Source organism: Physcomitrium patens, chromosome 20, assembly GCF_059467195.1.
Source record: "Physcomitrium patens ecotype Gransden chromosome 20, ASM5946719v1, whole genome shotgun sequence".
Classification (NCBI taxonomy): Eukaryota; Viridiplantae; Streptophyta; class Bryopsida; order Funariales; family Funariaceae; genus Physcomitrium; species Physcomitrium patens.
In genome coordinates, this window is record NC_143429.1 from 15,841,837 (window position 1) to 15,860,547 (window position 18,711).

The following is an 18,711-nucleotide window of genomic DNA, read 5'->3' on the forward strand; positions in this document are numbered from 1 at the left end:
GGTTTGGGTATGTTCTATTAATTTGCTTTCAACTCTAATATGGTCTCCAGGAAGTGTAAATATTCGTGGCAGAAGTTAAATCAAGTATTTATATGAAGAAAAGCCTTCACATCACTCCAGAAAGTTCTTAAAATAATTCAAATTGCTCCAAAATAAAGTAGTTGCTCATGACTATTTAACGGACCTATCCTTCCATCAAACAGCAGATGTTCTGAAGGAAATCGCGAGCACTGATTCTCAAAAGAATCAATCGACCTATAAAATCACACGCAGTGATGACAAATATAACTGTTGCCAAAACCTACGTATCTATTAAATTTAAAAATAAAAATAAAATAAAAAAAAGCTCGTAAAGAATTTGCATTCATGACAGTGAAGGTATCAGTGCACAGCGACAAACCCATATAGCATGAGCCCAGCATTTCTGTAAGCAGGGCCTTTCGTCCTCTCTTTCATTTTTTCTACCAAACAGATTACGTCTATATACTTTACACTCAAAGGTCTACCCTAACAAGTGATTAACAAGTATCGGGTTCAATAGAACTTAGGAGGCCGTTCGTCCTCAGCTGCATACAATAGTCCTCGGCATCTTCTTGAGGGCACACTATAACAACTGCAATACCGTTGATGTGAGCCTCATTCATGACATTCACAGCAATGTCAACGGTCATTCCGGGGATAGCCTTCAGCAGAACTTGGACAACATATTCACGCTTATTGAAGTTGTCGTTGTGGAGCATGACACGATATGGAGGTGACATTTTCTTCTTCTTCCTATGGTACACGAAGACAGCCAGAAAAATTCAGAAAATGCCACCTGAAAATTGAAACTGCAAATGTAAATGCTGAAACATGTTGATAAGAGGCATGAATAGACGCTCTTCACATGTAAGACTTGATTGAACCAAGACATAGGAAGAGCAGTGAAGGACCCACTTTAGATCAAACTCGCTCTCACGACCTGGAGTGGGCTTATCAATGGTTGGTCTGTCCATTACACCCCCTCCTTGGCCAGGAGCTGCAGCATCACGAATTGCGTATCTTCCATTTACTTTATCACAGACTCTTTGCACCTTCTCCACAACTGCACAAACGACAACTCTTTGTGACCCACATCGAAAATTCTTCAAACCGTGCTCCAGTTCTCTTCCTGTATTGTGACGGTGGCATATAAAAAGATCATCATGAGGCTTCACCCATAAGCACGTCATGCCAAAGAAGAGCTCAATTGGCAATTTATGATATTCCATTATCAATTCCCGTGTCGAAAAATGTCATACCTTTAATTCCAGTGTGGCTTGTTACAGGAGGAACAGTGATAAACAGGCGAAGGCTCGCCGCCATCCCTGCGGGTAGGCTGTAGAAGCAGAGAGAAAAAAAAAAGAGATAGGAAGCATCATGCCTCTTTAGAAACTGGAAAACGTTGGAAATTTTACCAAGAGAGAAGGCGACAGAAGCTAAGGTTGCAATTTCGCGACAAAAATGTATCACTCTGACCACTATATTGAGCAATTCGAGAAATAATACATTGAAGAGAAAAAGCCACGAGAAACGGCGGTTAAAGGAGAACCGAGGTCCTTGACAATGAATCCCTACCAGATACCTCAACAACTAGTAATCCAATCAAATTCAACACAAGGGAGGTTCTTCACGGGACAAGAGATGGACAAACCTCAATGTCTTTTCCAAAGCACCAAGCAGCATAAGCCCTCGAACTTCGAATTAGAGACAGCTACGACAACATAGCCTCAATTACAGGTAGGTCGCCGCCTCAAACCGACTTGTTCCTCTGTAAAACATTTCCGACACGCTAAGAATGTGTTCAACATTCACAATCCAACTTGCGAATTCCCACCACAGAGAGTTCCCACTTGGGAATTCTCCTGAAACCATGCATGAAACCTCTCAGCAACGACTCATTCTTCCAGTGTATCAGGACACCGCACCCAAATACCCAAAATCACCAATCCGAAAAGAGGGATACACTAAAAGAAGTCGTGAGAAATTCCACCGCTATCACGCCACTCATGATCTCGCCCCCAATTGTTCTACTCTCAACCTCGATCATTCAACACAATGCTCCGCAAAAATTCTGTCATCAACCAATTACAAGCATGCATGGAAACCACCTGCTAAACCCCTCGGATCTTCTGCGTCACAGTAACCCAGGTGACGAAGTTGGGCGCCAGCGCGACACGAGCACAATGCAGGCGGAGGTGGTGATCCCCTTGTACGGGAGGTGGTGAAGAAATCACGAAGAGCGGCATTGCAAAAGTGGGATGCACAGCAAAAGGCGCTCGTGGTGGACGAAGAAGCGGAAGTGTGTGGTTGCGAGGGCAGCGGGTTGTCCCCTGGAGGATTCCATCGTCGGAATGGGCCTGCGCACGGCGACCATTCTGCTATGGAATGTGCGTGCGGGGGAGGATTATCTACGATAGATTGAGCTTGCGGAGGGCGACCATTCTGGAGAGGAATCCGCGGGGGTGTGACTTCCTTGAGCACTGTGGGAACAGGACCTGTCACATGATACAAGTTACGCTTTGATGCATATTTGTTGGTGTGAACTCAAATGCTTGGTGATTTTTATGGTGCAAATAAACTGAAGTGTTGTGAAATACTATTTTTTGTCTGAATTGAAAAAATAAAAGAGATCAAACATTGAAATTGAAGATTTATATTTCAAAAAAAACAAATTTACATGTTTGTATACAAACATTGTTGAAGTAAACGTCTTGAAACACCTTGTTAATAGTTGTTTGTAATATCATCTTGAGAATGTCACTAAAAGATCATCATACATTTTGTGGATGAACAGATCACAAAATTTGGAAGTAATAGGTAGTGCCATTCGACTCCAAAGCCTTGTAACAACAAGACTCACATATACTTAAAGTTACTTAGTATTTCTCAATAAAAGGTATGAGTTTGATTATTCAAACTCATTAGGGTAGCATTAGAATCATGATAATTACTACTGAAGGTTGCTCCTAAATTAGCTTTATTGCACTCATTAGAACAAGTTCATAGTAGTGAGCTCCATTAGTATAGCACTACTTTCAAGGCTTGTAGTTCTTTCTTCTTATATTACATAGTCAATGATATTAAGCAATAGTCATCTATGATTATGATTGAAGTGGATAACAAACTAGAAGATGTCAAAAACTACAATATGTGGAAATAAAAATGAAAGCAATATTGAAGAAAAAAACTTGTGAGATTTAGTAGAGAAGAAGATGGTACTATCATCATTTCTCATCATTATTAGAGCATCAATATTTATGGCTAAGCAATTCAAGATCCATAAAGTCAAGGCCCATTAATTATAATGGCAATAAAAGATGAATTTATAGAAAGAACTTTTAAAAATAATGATCTTATTTATATTTAGGAAGTATTAAAAAACATCTTTGAAACAAAAGTTTTATCACAAATTCTTTTATTATCCTTAAGACTGCATAATATGAGAATAGTAGAAAGGAAGTTCAATTGAGGAATATCTACAAACTACTTAAGATCTAAGGAGCATCTTGTTTACACTAAGATACAAAGTAGTAGACAAAACCTTTATTCAACTCACATTGAATGGCTTCTTTTGAGTTCCAAAAAGATAATAGAAAATATGATTCTTTTAGATAAACTACCAAGTTTTGTGTCTATTAATTTGAAATTATTAAATAAATTACATTGCCTTGAAGTACACAAGAACATGTTGAAAGTAGAAGAAGTATTAGCTATGTAATTCTCACAAAGTTACTCTTTTCTTTGTAATTAAAAGCGTAGAAGATCACAAAATTAGTATAGAGTAAATAACTTATATGAACTAAGTAATTAATTGGAAAAAAGACAAAACCACACCATTGGCAAAGTGTATATTAATGATTGTTTCAAATCAATCTATGTTGTCAGAGTAGAGAGAGTTTGCCTCAAGAAAGCACTAGGCTCCTTGATGTCACTAATTGCTCAATCAAGCTTCAAAAAAAAGAAGCTCTAAGTTAATATATAAAATTTTTCTTTTCGAGAAATTACACCAAATATACAAGCCTCAAGTAACCAACAACACCCAAAATATGATAAAATTTCTACTTCCTTGTATATCCTTTTGTAAAAAAATTTCCAAACTTCAATACCTCATAACTCCTGATTCGACTATCCAAACTTACTCAAATTTTATATGAAATATTGATGTATTCTTATCAACTTCTACAACAAATTTCAATTACAAATTTATTGAAGATCTTGAGATATCTTGAAAATCCTAACAATCACTTCAAACCCTTATTTTTATACACCCGCTGTCGTATTACGTGCTTTCCTGCTCGAGAACGCGTCGGGCGTCTGGCTGTAGAAGGTAGTATAGAGATTCGCCAATATTCAAGCAGTCTATCAGTTTTTGACTATTGGAATATAAACGATTACAAGAATACACCGTAAATCTATACGGATACCCTTCGACTGCTCGCCGAAGTCCTTTTTTGCCCCAGCCGGTAGGTCTCTAGACGTTACAGAGAACCCCGAACAACCCAAACTGCTAATCTTCGATGCCGCTTTATACTCACGATCTTGTATCCACTAACTATCTCATTAGAGTAACCCAATAAATTTCATTCACTCCACATACTCAATCATATAGACACCCTTTTAATCCTTCAATCACAGACGTAACCTCGATTTCACAAAATAGTGAAGAGTAATCACACCCGCTTCATTAAAACCATGATTCACTAGTACAGCACTGACTTCAGCAATGATTGCCTCAGTCTTCCCAAAACCCTATGAAAAAAAACCCAATTCTTTGTCTTTTTTCTCCTTCCTGAAGCATGAAGCTCCCTCTCTGATCCTTTTCAAAACTTCCCCAATTCTCTTAACCTATCCTCTACTTTAACCCTAATTCTCTCCTCTTTCAAATCCTAGCCTCTGAATTTCTTCAATCTTCCATCGTGGATCCGGAATTGGCTCCTTCTGTCCTGGATCCAGAATTGGCTCCTTCCGTCTTGGATCCAGAATTGGCTCCGTCGTCAGAGCTTTCTCCTCCGTTTTTACATTTAAGAGATCCTTTTATCGAAAGGACGTTATTGGAACGGCACAAAGAACAAAACAGCCTGAAACGGAATCGGAACCCCCGTAATCGGGACCACATTGAGTCGCCCGACCAATTCAGGTCTCATATTGGCTAAGAGGCCCGTAGCAAGACCTGGATGTTCCCGTAGTTGGACCGCATTGGGTTGCCCGACCAATTTAGGTCTCATATTGGCTAAGAGACACGTAGTAAGATCTGGATTGGATGTCTTGAAATTGGATCCAATTGGCTCTTCGAACCAGGCTCACCCGTCGTTGAATTGGTCCTTTCCCTTTCTGCTGACTCTCGTTATTGGAATCGAACGGAGCATTTCAGTATGCCCCGACTGACTGTAACGGGATGACCGAACCTGGCCTCCCAGTATTTGCATTGGAATTGGTCGTTGCTCCCAATATTCGAGGTAACTGAACATTAATAAAAGTCTCCTTTCTTTATATTTTCACGGTATACTCGTGTTACAACACGACACCGCATACAATTTTTTTTATATCTCACAAAATAAAAGCTCAAGTACCACCATATTTGTATGTATAGCTTTATAATACAAAATTTTTCATACTCCGAAAGTTTGAGCCAAAAATTCATGTGAAAACTCAAGTTATGGCTCCAACTATTACTATAAACAAAATTGCTCACTTATTGCCTTTGATTTCAAAGCATTGCCTTCAACTCCTTATATCTCCTTTATATGAATTCCAAAAGTAAAAATTCTTTTATAAAAGATATAGGCCTTAAAATCATCAGTCTAGCCGCATCTTTTGATCTTCAAAAACTATCGTACAATTCCTCATATTCACAAAAGAGTAACAATATGTCTTAAATTGACACCTTAACTTCAAACGTCTATAACTTCTTCATCCTAACTTCAAATCCTCTAATTTTTGCACACAAATTGTAGTCCAAATCCTAAATATTATAACACTAGCTTCTAATTTCCGAATGCCTTCTTTGAAGTCACTCAAATCTTTATTAAGGTCATGGACAGCCTTCTCAAAGTCCATTGGGCATAGTATTCGACCAACAGGGATGAAGTTCCCCATTCCTTGCCTTTATCTGACCATGCCTTACTTTCATTCCTCCCAATTAGCCTCCCACTATTTTGGATTTTCTTTCTTAGGCTTCCACCTTCTTTCAAGGCTTCATATTAAATATTTAGGTCCTATATATATATATATATATATATATATATATATATATAATGCCAAAATCAAAAAAAGTAAAAAAAACAAAGTAAGGTTTTTTATACCAACTCCTTTTAATTCAATCTATTAACCACTCTAACACACATCTAGATTTGTCAACATATAATATGTTTTAACTATATTTTACATACTATAAGCATTTATAGTATGACAATGTGTGGAATTCAGATACTTTGTATGTGGATCATTTAATCACCTTGCTTTTCTCTGCTACATCAAATATTCTATATAAAAAGAAAATACCAATATCAATATAGTAATCAATAAGCATCACAATGTTTTGAATGTTGTTGTTATTCTCATTGTGTTCAAGCTTCAATATACCAAAGCAATTGAACTAATAGAGGTGGATTCGAAGACGGAGAAAGACTGGTTATAGGAATTGGATCCGTTAGTATCACAATTGATTGTACTCTGGCTATCTGAAATCAATTATCAAACTACAAAACACCAAGGCTTACTACTTCCGTCTTAATTCAACACATAATCCATTCTACGACTATCAATTCAATAATACTTCCGTATTTTTATCTGTTCATCTCCCAGTTACTCTCTTTGCGGTTTATATATATTCAATTACTGATCTCCAGCTTACTTATTATATTCAGTTTCTCAATTCATCACACAGAATTCAATATCTTCACTTAACACAACACAATTTGATAATCTCAATTCTCAAGGTCATAGATTTTTTCCCAAATGGTCAGTCCAAAGTCATGTTCGACAATATTCTAATCACAGTTTCAAGAATACTTCTCTCAATCACAATTCTTCATAAGCAAATAATAAAAGCAAAGAAAATAAAGAGGTAGCACCAAGCTTACCCCGGTTTACGACTCTCACAGTCTGGCTCCCTAGCTTATGACTCTCACAATCTGGCTCTCCGGCTTATGACTCTCACAGTTTGGCTCCCCGACTTACGACTCTCACAGTTTGTCCCCCCCCGGCTTATGACTCTCACAGTCTGGTCCCGATGTTCCACTTCTCAACTTCTTTATCCTACTAAAAGATGGACCATTGGTCAGCAGATTCCAAAGATTATGATCTTTTGAATTCTTAACCATTTGTTCTACTAACATCCTACTGTTATCAACTAAACTCCCTAACCATAAGTCTAATTCTCAAGGTTGTCAATAATCAACCAGTAACTTATTATAAAATTTATTTACCTATTCTACAATTGTCAAAGATATAAACATTATACTTATTGAAATAACACAAGAGCTAGAAAAAAAAAACAATCTTGGTATCTTGACTTTGGAGCAACTTGCTATATCAGAGAAAATAAGAACTACTTAGAATTATATGCACCAAAATATCATAGAAAAATATTAATAGTAAGAGAAAAAAACATCCAATAGTAAAAATTAGCAATGTCATACTTTATACTACTAATGGTGAAATAAAATTCAATAAGATTTTCTACATGTTTAATCTAAAAAAACTTAATTTCAATAGGATGTTTAGTTGAAATTGAAGAGATAGTAGTATTTTCTAACAACCAATGTTGGATCATAAATCAAAACAATAAGCTAACTATGATAGGTCATTATGATCAAAAAAATAGTCTATATATGATGAATAATATTCTCTTTATACAAGCTAACCAGACAATCGACAGTTTACGAAGAACCACAAGATTAAGTAGGAATATGAAATATATTGAGTTGTGGCATTAAAATTAGACACCTAAATTACAACAACTTCAACTATCTCTCATGACATAATAAAGTATTAGATATACCACTACTTAATTTAATAAAAACTCTATGTGAACAATGTATGGTTAGAAAATAATATTGTGAGTGGTTTCTAAAGAAATATATTACTTGAACTATAAAAATATTTGGACATATAGCTTTTATTCATATATAAAAAATACAACAAAAAAAACTAGAATAAAAAATCAAGAAGTGCATACTTGTAGGCTTTGACAAACAAACCAAAGCATACAAGTTGTTAGATCCACTTACCTGAAAAAATATTAATTTCTAGAGATGTTATATGCAATAAAATTAAATTTGGCCTTTAGTATCTTACAATTCCAATGGATGCATGCAAAGATAATATAGTCTTTTAAAATTCAAAAAACAATGAATCCAATGTAATTGACTTAGACCATCTATAGTTCATACAGATAAATACACCAACATATGAGTACAACAAAGAAGTAAATACTCTAATTGAATCCAACATTGAAATTGAAACTGACAATAAAATGGAAACAATAGGTAATAAGACATACCAAAGATAATTTTTTTGGAGTAGAAGGCTAAGTATTAGGTTCAAAGACTACTTTATATTTTTTTGTAGAAAATACAACTAAAATAACTTTGTAGAAAATTACATAGTTAAAAATAAGCTATTGGATATAAGAGATGGAAGAAAGCTATATAGGTGGAAATTAATTTAATTACTAAAAACAACACTTAAAAAATCATAGGTTTATTAGAAGAAAAACTTGCAATCACATTAAAGTGGATTTTCAAGATAAAAGATAGAAACAATGACAAATCAAATAGATTAAAGACAAGATTAGTCACTAGAAGGTTTGAACAAATACAAAGAGCTAACTACTTCAATACATACACTTTAGTTATTCAATGGAGCACCATCAAATCCTTATTGATATTTGTAGCTTAAAAGAATTATAATTTACAATAACTAGATATAAAAATTTCCTACTTAAATGGTATTTTAGATGAAGAGATCTATTTGCATAAACCTTTAGGTTTCAAACCTTGATATAAGAAAAGAAAGTGTGGAAATTGATTCAAGCCTTATATGAACTTAAATAATTACCATTAGCATGGTATTCACAAATAGATGCATATTTTATAAACAAAATACTTATTAAGAATTTAGCGGAATACAACATGTATTACTCAGTTAATAATACTTAATATACAATCATACTATTATTCATGGATGATCTTATTGTTATAAGGAAAAATTCAAAAATATTTTAGAATTTATTATCACTATTGCTAAAAATCTTTGAGATAATTGAATTGATAAAAGCCATTACTTATCTTTGAGAAAAAAATTAATGGGATTCATTTCTTAAATAGATACATGAAGAAAATTATATCAACAAATTATTACATAAATTTGATATAAAAAATTGTAATCCAATCTAAACTCCTATTTGCTCCAATACTTACCTTTAAGCCAATATGAAAAAAAAATTGTTGACAAATTTATTTACCAATCGTTGATAGGAGGATTATTATATATCATTGTGATTTTTAGGTCTAATATTAGATTTTCTATTAGTATTCTAATAAAATATATTCAACACCAATAAGAAAAATATATAACCGTTATAAAACAAGTATTGAGATACTTCAAAAGAGTTGATAATGTTGGAATTTTCTTTCCACAAATGAAAAAATTATACTAGGAAGCTTTATAGATGTCAAATATAGTAGAGATCTAGATACTAGATGATCCATTTCTAGGATAATATATAAGATTAATGAGGCACCAATTAAATGGTCCAGCAAGAGACAAGCAATAATAGCCAAAGCACTATTGATGCCAATTATAAAGTATTTTTATAAGCCACAAAAGATGCCATATATTTATAATAGATGTTACAAGAATTGCAAATTTGTAGTACCAACTCATTCCTAGTTCTTAACAACAATCAAAGTTATATCAAACTTATAGATAATTTAATATTATATTCTCAAATACAATATATAGAAATCTAGTTTTATTTTATTAAAAAATGTATACATGATTGAGGACATATTCGTCAACTATATGCCTACATCTAAGTAAAAAGCCAATATTTTGACTAATTCTTTAGAAACATTTACATACAGTTATCTATATAAAGCAATAGGCATCCTACCAACTCCGTACAAATTACACAATCTACATTCATTCTTTCAATAACTATCAATTGATTCAAGATTTTTGAAGGACTTAAACCTAGCTCCCTTGACTCCATCTATCTATATAGAGCATTTGCTCTAGGATCTATAAATTCCAAGCCAAACTCCACCTTAAACCACAAAAAACTTATCAAATCTATTTCTAGCAGTGTCACGAATAATATTTATTGTAATTATTACCTAGTTAATATGAATAGGTAGAAGTAGATAAAAGTAGATTAATTTCATAATACCTTCTAAAAAAGCTTTCTAAAAGCTTTTTAGATGCTATTTTAACTTTAAATGTATTTTTAGATGATTAATAGGTTAAAAACTTGGTCAATAAGTCAACCACATGCCATATGTATTGGTAGCTTATAAATCAAGCTAACTATGTGGCGCCTATATAGAAAATTTGCCTTGTAAATTAAGATATGTATCATGCAAAGTCAACATGTTTTTAGAGGTCTTATAGAATGTCGCCACAAAGATTCTAGGTGGATAGTATATATGGAGGCAAGAGTGAAGCCTTCTTCACTCTTATCAACACCTTTCTTACTTCTAGTCTAGTTTCAAGAGTCTTTAATTTCCTTGTCTTTTAGCAATAGCCATTCTAGTTTCTTTTTAGTATACATACTTCTGTATTTCTATTTTTTCATATTTTTTTGAGAGAGTTTCACTTGTGTATTTACTTTTATTGAGTTCTTGTCCTTAACAAGAAGAAATAAATTCCTTTGCTTTAAAATCTAATTGATGTAATACCAATTCAAAGCAAGTTTCTCATACATTTCTACTTCTTGCTATAGATTGGAGCAAATGCTTTATTAAATCCACAACCAAAGAAAAGAAACTTGAACAAACTTTGTGAAATGCTACTACAATCAACTACAATCTTAATGAAACTACTTCCAATTACAATAATATTAACACAATATTACCAAAAAAATTCAAATCATTTTAAAAAGAGGTATCAAGTAGTTTCTTACAATATACATTTCATCAAGCTCCAACTACAATCGATCCATTTCTATCAAACATCCAAAAACAAAGCAAGAGAGTTTTGGTACAACACAAAGTGTTGAAATAAATGCCTCAAAATACCTTGTTAATAGCTATTGTGATATCATCTTGAGAATGTCACCTAAAAATCATCATACATTCTATGGATGAAAAAACCACAAAATTCAGGAGTGAGAAGTAGTGTTGTTTGTCTCTTTGAAGCATTGTAACAACAAGACTCACATATAGTTAAAATTACTTAGTATTTTTTAATAATAAGTATGAGTTTGATTATTTAACAAACATTTGAAAAGTTTTATTTTTTTTTACCTAAGATTGTGCAATAGAATTCTTGTGTTCTTATTATGATTAAGGTATCAAAATAAAATCGTACCATTAATTATAAACATTTTCATTATTATTATTTAGTGAATTTTGTTGCCATTTAGTTAAATCTTAAAATCAATATCTTGAAAAAAAGTATGTATCAAATCTTAAGAGGTCGTTAGAACGATGCTACACTACTAAACCAATTATAAACCAATTACTATTTTGAAATCAATTCTCCTCAGCTTCAAAATAGAATCTTCCAGATTCGTTGTTGCACTTTGTAAAAGCTTTGAGCCAAGCCAAGTTGAACGGAAGCGCTACGAGAAAGGAAAAATCCGATGAACGAACACGAGTTTTCGTCCGCATGCGAGGCAGCTCCATCGTCATCGCCGTGAATCCAATTCTTCCGTGGCCCACCTTCCCCTTCCATCAACATTGTCGTGCCAATTTTGTGAGTTGGGAGCTTACATTGCATATTTGTACAATCGCTGAGGACGACACTTTGAGTTTTGTGTTTCCTGACTAGTGAAAATCGTTGAGAATAGTGAGAGTTTAGTTGGCGTTGCCATTTGAATTTGAAGCCCTGGCGATGGCCGACGAGTCGCCGTTCAGGAATACGGTGCTGAAGGGCAAGGTTGCTCTGATCACAGGAGGGGGCTCAGGGATATGCTTTGAAATTGCCACCCAGTTTGGCCTCCATGGCGCAATGGTGGCCATTATGGGCCGCCGGAAGCACGTCCTTGACGCGGCGGTGGCGTCGTTAGAGAGCCTCGGCATCAGGGTAACTTTTCTTCTGTTCTAAGGTTTTGGTAGTGTTTTTGTGGGGCCGATTGTGTGGATGTCTGCGTCGAGTGCAATTGCTAGTTGGGTCCTACCAATTTGCACAGATGTAGAATTTATCGTACAACTATGTGTATTACCTCCTCCCTGAGGATTGGACATTTTGTAAATGGTGTTATGTTTGTGTGTGAAGAGAATGACGGGTGGATTTTGGGGGTCTTAATGGTAAGATTTCTGGGTTAGGATTGATTTACAAGCTCAGAAACGTCGGTAAAAGTATGCCCTCCTCTGTTTAGCGCTGACCCCGAGGTGCCGCTTAATAATCGTAAGTTCTTTTTCGTTAGGTTAGATGGTGATACTGTGAAATTAGCTAGCCCTTGTAGCTTACAATCAAATTATGTATGCCTTGTGTCCTTACCAATATTTTGTTTTTCTAGAATTATTCTGTAGCTGCTCTTGTACGTTTTGAGATGGGAATGTTGTACAAGGTGTGGTCAGAATTTAGACTTAACTACTGCCACTGACTTTCCACTGACTTGACGTTTTGTCGAGAAGGCTGTAGGCGTGCAGGGTGATGTGCGCAAGAAGGAGGATGCCAGCCGTGTTGTTGAGACGGTAGTCGAAGAGCTGGGTAGACTTGATATCCTTATAAATGGGGCTGCTGGGAACTTCCTCTCTGCAGCCGAGGACCTCTCTCCCAATGGCTTCAAAACTGGTGAGGTTTTTTACTTGCTTGTTTCTTTGATTTGGAAATTGAACTTTGGAGTGTAATGAGTAAAGTTGGTATATTTTGTCCTTCGATGCGATTTGCCGTGTATGATCGTTATTTTAGTGAAATCTTAATACGTGGGTATGGAATGGATCTTGTGCAATTTCTTTTGAAGAGTGTCCTCACCGACTCTTGAACTGTTGAAAATGGTGCAGTTATGGACATAGACACCGTTGGAACATTTACGATGAGCCATGCAGCCGTGAACTATCTAAAGCAGGGAGGCAAAGGGAAGGGTCCAAACGAAGGTGGGGTCATTATCAGCATTAGTGCTACATTGCATTACAGTGCAAATTGGTATCAAATTCATGTTTCCGCTGCGAAGGTATAACTCTTGTTTCTTTATTCAACTTCGCTGTCTCCAGTGATGGAGGAGGATTTATTTTATTATTTTTGTGCCCTATAAGCATGAAATTATTGATGTTTGACGTAGCACCTTAGTTTTCTTCCACCTCCAATTATGCACGCTGCATACAGCTTCTTCGTTGGATTGCACCTTACAAATTACAGGATCATATTGCTCGGCACTTGCGGGGTTGTTGTGAAGCATTTTTTATTTAATAAAATTTTAAGTTAAAAATTAAAAATGATTTTTTTGTTTTGTGATGCAGGCTGCAGTTGACAGCCTTACTAGAAGTTTAGCTTTGGAGTGGGGTACAGACTACAAGATTCGATGCAATGGTATCGCTCCAGGTCCCATATCTGGCACGCCAGGCATGGAGAAATTAAATCCGGAGGAAGCTGGAATTTCCTCAGGAGATGCAGTCCCTCTTGGAAAGATGGGGGAGAAGTGGGATATAGCTATGGCTGCCATTTTTCTTGCTTCTGAATCAGGTCACCCTTATTTCGCTAACTGTTAGGTTTTGTGATGGCTTTCACTGTGCGGCATGTGCTGGGGAAGTCCCAAGTGTATGTTCATGTTGAAGCTGAATACTAGAGAGTCGTAGGGAAACATATCAACAGTCAAAGATACTGTACTTCAGCAGTGATTTAAATGATTTTTTTTGTGGTCTCGCAGGTAAGTACATCAATGGTGCGGTCCTTCCTGTAGACGGTGGCTCATGGTTAGCGAAACCGCGTTACATTTCGAAGGAGCAACTGCGCCAGTTCGGTCGTGCAGTTGAACAAAGGTCAAGGAGTAAAACCCAGTTACCAAACAGCAAACTCTAACTATTTTTCTGAGACTAAATGATTATTATGATACGGCGGGGTTTGTGCAAGTCAATGTAGGCAGCGGAGGTTAGTGAGCACTGAGAAGGGATATGGTCTGCTTTTGAACAAATGGCCTTGTGCAAGGGGCTAGGACAATTTCATTGGTGATCAGCTTCAATACATTCGTATAGAAATTTTTAGACTTAACTCTGGACGGTTAAGATGATTCAACAGCAAAGGATTCATACAGAGTCAACAGTGCTCTACGTTCCAAATAACAGATTAGTATAACCTAATAAGTACGGCAATGTTGATCCAAAGGGCCAGGTGGATCCTAAACCCTAAAACCTTCTGTAGGAGGAGAGCTGTCTTAGAAGGAATGAAACCACAATACAGAAGAGGATAAAATTAAAGTGTGACTGTGGAGCTGTATGCGGTAGCTCTGGTTCTGACTGGTTCTCATGTTCATAAACGAGATGCTTCGATATTGGGTGGTATCGATGTCTTTATCTATTTTGGTCCACTTGCTGGTGCTTCACCCACAATGACATTTTACGATGTATTGTGTGTTTATCTTAGAACTAAGAAACCAGATTCTCAACTGTCTGATAACAGCATGGTCTTGTTCCAGTTACTTGATGTAAAACAGATTAATTAAGAGAAAGTCAACTTTTTTCTTGTACTATGTACAATTCTATCATTTTAGCATGAGGGATACAACTGTCAAATTATCTTAAATTTGATTTTAAAAAATAATGATATACAAGTGTATAAAAAATTCTTTTTAGAAATTATTTTAGTTTTATAACATAATTTATTATAATTTTCAGAATTAGTTTTTTTCTAAGTTTCAAAAGACCCTTAAAGTTTGTTATACAAAACTTAGGTCGTTATCCTAGAAGAAAAGTTTTTATAGAAGATAGAAAGTTAATTGTACATAAAAGCAAAAAAAAGAATTAACTTATTTAAACATAAAAATAAATGACGCTACTTTTACATACATATAAGCTTGTGTAAATCTATGTTCTTAGTACAAAGAAGTAACATTGTTTTATTATGAGGTTGAAGATACAAAATTTTATCAAATTTTATTACATATTTTATTTTAATTTATTTTTTTAATTAGTTTTGACTTGACTTGTTATAATTTTTGTTGGTGGCTTTAAACCATGACATAATATCTTTAGAAACTTATTATGTAACTTTTAAAAAATTTAATGATAAAAATTGATATTAGTGATGGTTAATATTTCAAGAGGTTGATATGTATAATGCCAATTTCAAAATAACTTTGGCTAATAACTTCAATTAAATAACTTTGATTAAATATTTTATTGAGAATATATATATATATATATATATATATACATACATATTAACATAAATAAATATACAGAATAAATACGTAAATTTTACTCAAATTAACATCCTTAAAGTGTTAATAAATGTATATTAAGCTAAATAAAATATATTGTGTCTACCAAAGCTTTTGTTTTAAAAAGATCCTAAACCAAAAATATATATCTGAATTTTTTCTTTCTTTTATCTTAATATATATATCAAAGTTTACAACTTCTAATAGATTGTTTTAAAATAGTAATAGGTCATGTTATTTAATCCACGACCTGTTCTTGTCTCCAAATTGTCACGTTTACCGCGTTTGTGCGTGATCATCTGCTGCATTTAAGCATCAGGAAGTATTTTTGAGTGAATTTTCTTATGCAAAAACCATTATCTTCGATGCTGTGGGTTCAAATCCCAATGTCGGCAAGGCATGGTCTTGACACTTTGTAAAGCTTTCTGTACTAATCTGCTCATGGGTTCTTGCGTGCTTTGAATACGCCCTTGAATTGTATTTGCTTCGATATGGAGATTGTTGAATAGGGTTTTTGGTTGCAACAGGAGACTGTTGTGGATTGTTGTGGGCTATTGTTGTTTTTTAAGCTGAGAGAGTTCACAGAGAGCTGGACATAGCGATGTGATGAAAGTGGAAGGAGATTTTGAAGGAAGTGTAAAATTGGAGATGTGTGAAGTAGTGATTCTTATGAGTGTTTGGTTCAAAATCCTCTCAAGATTTGGATTGTAAGTGGAAAAGGTTGGATTAGTTGACTCGTTAGAGCATTGTTTATAGCGGAAGATTTAGACATGACAACATTAGTAGAATAAAAGAATATCAATTGTTGGCTCTTTCAGCGTAAGTATCCTCTAACTGAGAAATGCTTTGGAGCTTCGGCGCAAAGTTGTATGGATAAATCAGAGGATTAGGGTTTCAGCACTGCAGAAAATCAGGGTGTTAGGATTCAACTTCTTGATAATTTCGTTCTAACTCCGGGTCACCGATCATCAACGTAATATGTAAGACAGGGTGCTGTAAAAGATCGTTGAGCAGAATCGTAGTTTACACTCATGTTAGAGAAGTGCTTTGAATTTGTTGACATCTATGCTGAAGTCATCAATGTCTATTGTACAAGTTTGCAACGTTATGTCAATTAATTCTTTTCATCATATTTGACCTACACGTTGTTGGGTAATTGATATTTTTTTCCTGATAGATATTCCATGGATTATGTGAACTTCAAAGCCACTAATTGTTGGTAGTGTGTACAGTTCAACAAACACTGCTTCTTCAATAGGACTTTTGGTCCATCTAGTCTTACAAGAAGTTGTGCCATGTTCATCCCTCCAGCATGGCTTTGCCATTCCTTGCACAGCAGATATGGTTCACATTGCAAGTTTTGCTACAGTGTTAAGGTTGAAGTCATGGTTATTGGTGGTAAGTGAACAAGCTCATCAAATATTTGTCACAATTGTGATTTCACATACTCTGGTTAGTACTTACAGAGGAAAATATCATATAGTTTGCTTCTGATGCACAATGCAGTGTTGGTGCATCAAGCTAAATATTGTATGGAACTAAAAGATGTGAAAAATCATGGATAAATATTATAATAATATCAAATTAATAATGGCATCTTACAATTTTGTAATAAATAGAAAAATCATCAATAAATTAAGAGACTATTTTTGAATTTATTGTTATAATAATAGTTATCTAATATATTAAAAAATTAAAATCAAATCAGATAGATAGTCAAGTTATTCCATCTTAAATATTTTTTTATTATTAAAAAAATATATTGTCAACTTGATTTAAGATTTCTAATATACTATCATTTATATAATAAAATAAGGAAAATGATAGAGTGACCTAAATTTTTACTAAATTGACCCACATGTTTAAACCATCATTGTATCCTTTTCAACCCCATCTCTATTTCCAATTGTTCTTTTGTTCCCAATTGTCGCCTCTATTCCTAGCCATTCCCATGTTCTCAACCATTGTTCCTATTCTCAACATTTTCAATCCCCCTCTCTGTCCTTAGCAATGGTTGGGAATGGAGAAAAGCTAGGAACAAAGATGGAAGCTGTAAGGATGCAATGATGGTTAAGATGGAATGGATTGCTTTAGTAAAAATTTGGATTGCATTATCATTCTCTACAAATAAATGTCTACTATATATCTATATATATATAAACATACATATATCTATGTATAAGTAGTATATTTGAGGTGGTCAAACTTGGTTAAGACTTCATATATGATATTACTTATATAATAAAATAAAGGTATTACTACTACCACCATAATTTTTGCTACTACAACCGATCACCCACTTGACATATTTTTTTGGTTATTATTTTCTATTTGTTTTTATATTCTATAAAAAAACTATCAACGTTTTCAATAAATTATCTTATTTTAAAATTATGTGAAAAATAATTAAAACTTTAATAAAAATAAGTCGTGTTGACAATTGTAATAATTGTAGAAACATTAACAACACCCTGTGATAAACACCTAATATATATCTATACACACATACAAATATAATACAAATGAGATTGCGTTGTGATCCAAACCCCGTATTATTCAATGAAACGGGGGGGGGGGTTGGACAAGTCGCGAGGGAGTGAATGAGCCCACCGCGATTCCACTCGCCGTCATTCATGGGATGGATGGATGGCGAGACGACGCCGAGGCTTCACTTGGCCCCGCACACTTTGCTCCATCCCCTCCAAATAGGACCCTAAAATCAAGCAAGCAAGCCCCTCTTGAGCTGCGTTTCCTTTCGGATTGATTATCCTCCCCTGCCTAGAAAACAATACAATACGAAACAGAAGCACCTCTCGATAAGCTTCTCATTCCGCGACGCAGCTGGCGTGGGCTGTTTCCTCCGCCTAGCTCCGCAGACAACTGGTCCATTCTCCAAGCTAGAGCCCTCGATCGCGAATATTCGTGTTCATGGATTCTTCTTCGAGGTGGGTCCTCGGTGCCTTGATCTCAACCTGGCCTGAAGTCTGTGAAACCTTAAATTACTATGGGTTGCAATGGAACCCGTGATTCCATGCTATAGTCACTGTGCACCACTTTCATTCTTTTCTTTGTTGTTTGAAAGAAAGCTGTTTCGTCCTCTTAGGTACTACTACCGTTTGTTCCTTTTTATACGAATCCCGGACCAG

General features: G+C 34.8%; 2 protein-coding genes across 3 annotated transcripts; one reads left to right on the top strand and one right to left on the bottom strand.

The window, feature by feature from the left end:
- Positions 1 to 331: 331 nt before the first annotated feature.
- Positions 332 to 2,273, bottom strand: LOC112273449 (ATP-dependent Clp protease adapter protein CLPS1, chloroplastic). 2 transcript variants are annotated; one of them, XM_024502261.3, is made up of 5 exons: positions 2,130 to 2,273; positions 1,673 to 1,789; positions 1,281 to 1,357; positions 937 to 1,084; positions 332 to 774 (listed from the first exon to the last, which is right to left on the bottom strand). In XM_024502261.3, exons 2-5 carry the CDS (start codon positions 1,702 to 1,704, stop codon positions 519 to 521), a joined length of 513 nt encoding a protein of 170 aa, XP_024358029.1. In that variant the 5' UTR covers positions 1,705 to 1,789; positions 2,130 to 2,273; the 3' UTR covers positions 332 to 518. The 2 variants fall into 2 exon arrangements, with proteins under 2 accessions (XP_024358029.1, XP_024358028.1); XM_024502260.3 differs by having other exon boundaries at positions 937 to 1,150.
- A 9,652-nt stretch (positions 2,274 to 11,925) lies between these two features.
- Positions 11,926 to 14,703, top strand: LOC112272949 (peroxisomal 2,4-dienoyl-CoA reductase [(3E)-enoyl-CoA-producing]). Its single transcript, XM_024501157.3, has 5 exons — positions 11,926 to 12,270; positions 12,825 to 12,984; positions 13,194 to 13,363; positions 13,650 to 13,872; positions 14,057 to 14,703. Exons 1-5 carry the CDS (start codon positions 12,079 to 12,081, stop codon positions 14,206 to 14,208), a joined length of 897 nt encoding a protein of 298 aa, XP_024356925.1. The 5' UTR covers positions 11,926 to 12,078; the 3' UTR covers positions 14,209 to 14,703.
- The last annotated feature ends 4,008 nt before the right edge of the window (positions 14,704 to 18,711 follow it).

Bases quoted from the DNA above. Each gene is read 5' to 3' on its own strand.
- LOC112272949 (XM_024501157.3), top strand. From the start codon at position 12,079: ATGGCCGACGAGTCGCCGTTCAGGAATACGGTGCTGAAGGGCAAGGTT. The intron at 13,364-13,649 runs GTATAACTCTTG...TTTGTGATGCAG, and splicing joins TTCATGTTTCCGCTGCGAAG to GCTGCAGTTGACAGCCTTAC. The intron at 13,873-14,056 runs GTCACCCTTATT...GTGGTCTCGCAG, and splicing joins TTTTCTTGCTTCTGAATCAG to GTAAGTACATCAATGGTGCG.
- LOC112273449 (XM_024502260.3), bottom strand. From the start codon at position 1,704: ATGCTGCTTGGTGCTTTGGAAAAGACATTGAG. The intron at 1,358-1,672 runs GTTTGTCCATCT...CTGCTTCTACAG, and splicing joins GCTTTGGAAAAGACATTGAG to CCTACCCGCAGGGATGGCGG. The intron at 1,151-1,280 runs GTATGACATTTT...GTCACAATACAG, and splicing joins AAGCCACACTGGAATTAAAG to GAAGAGAACTGGAGCACGGT.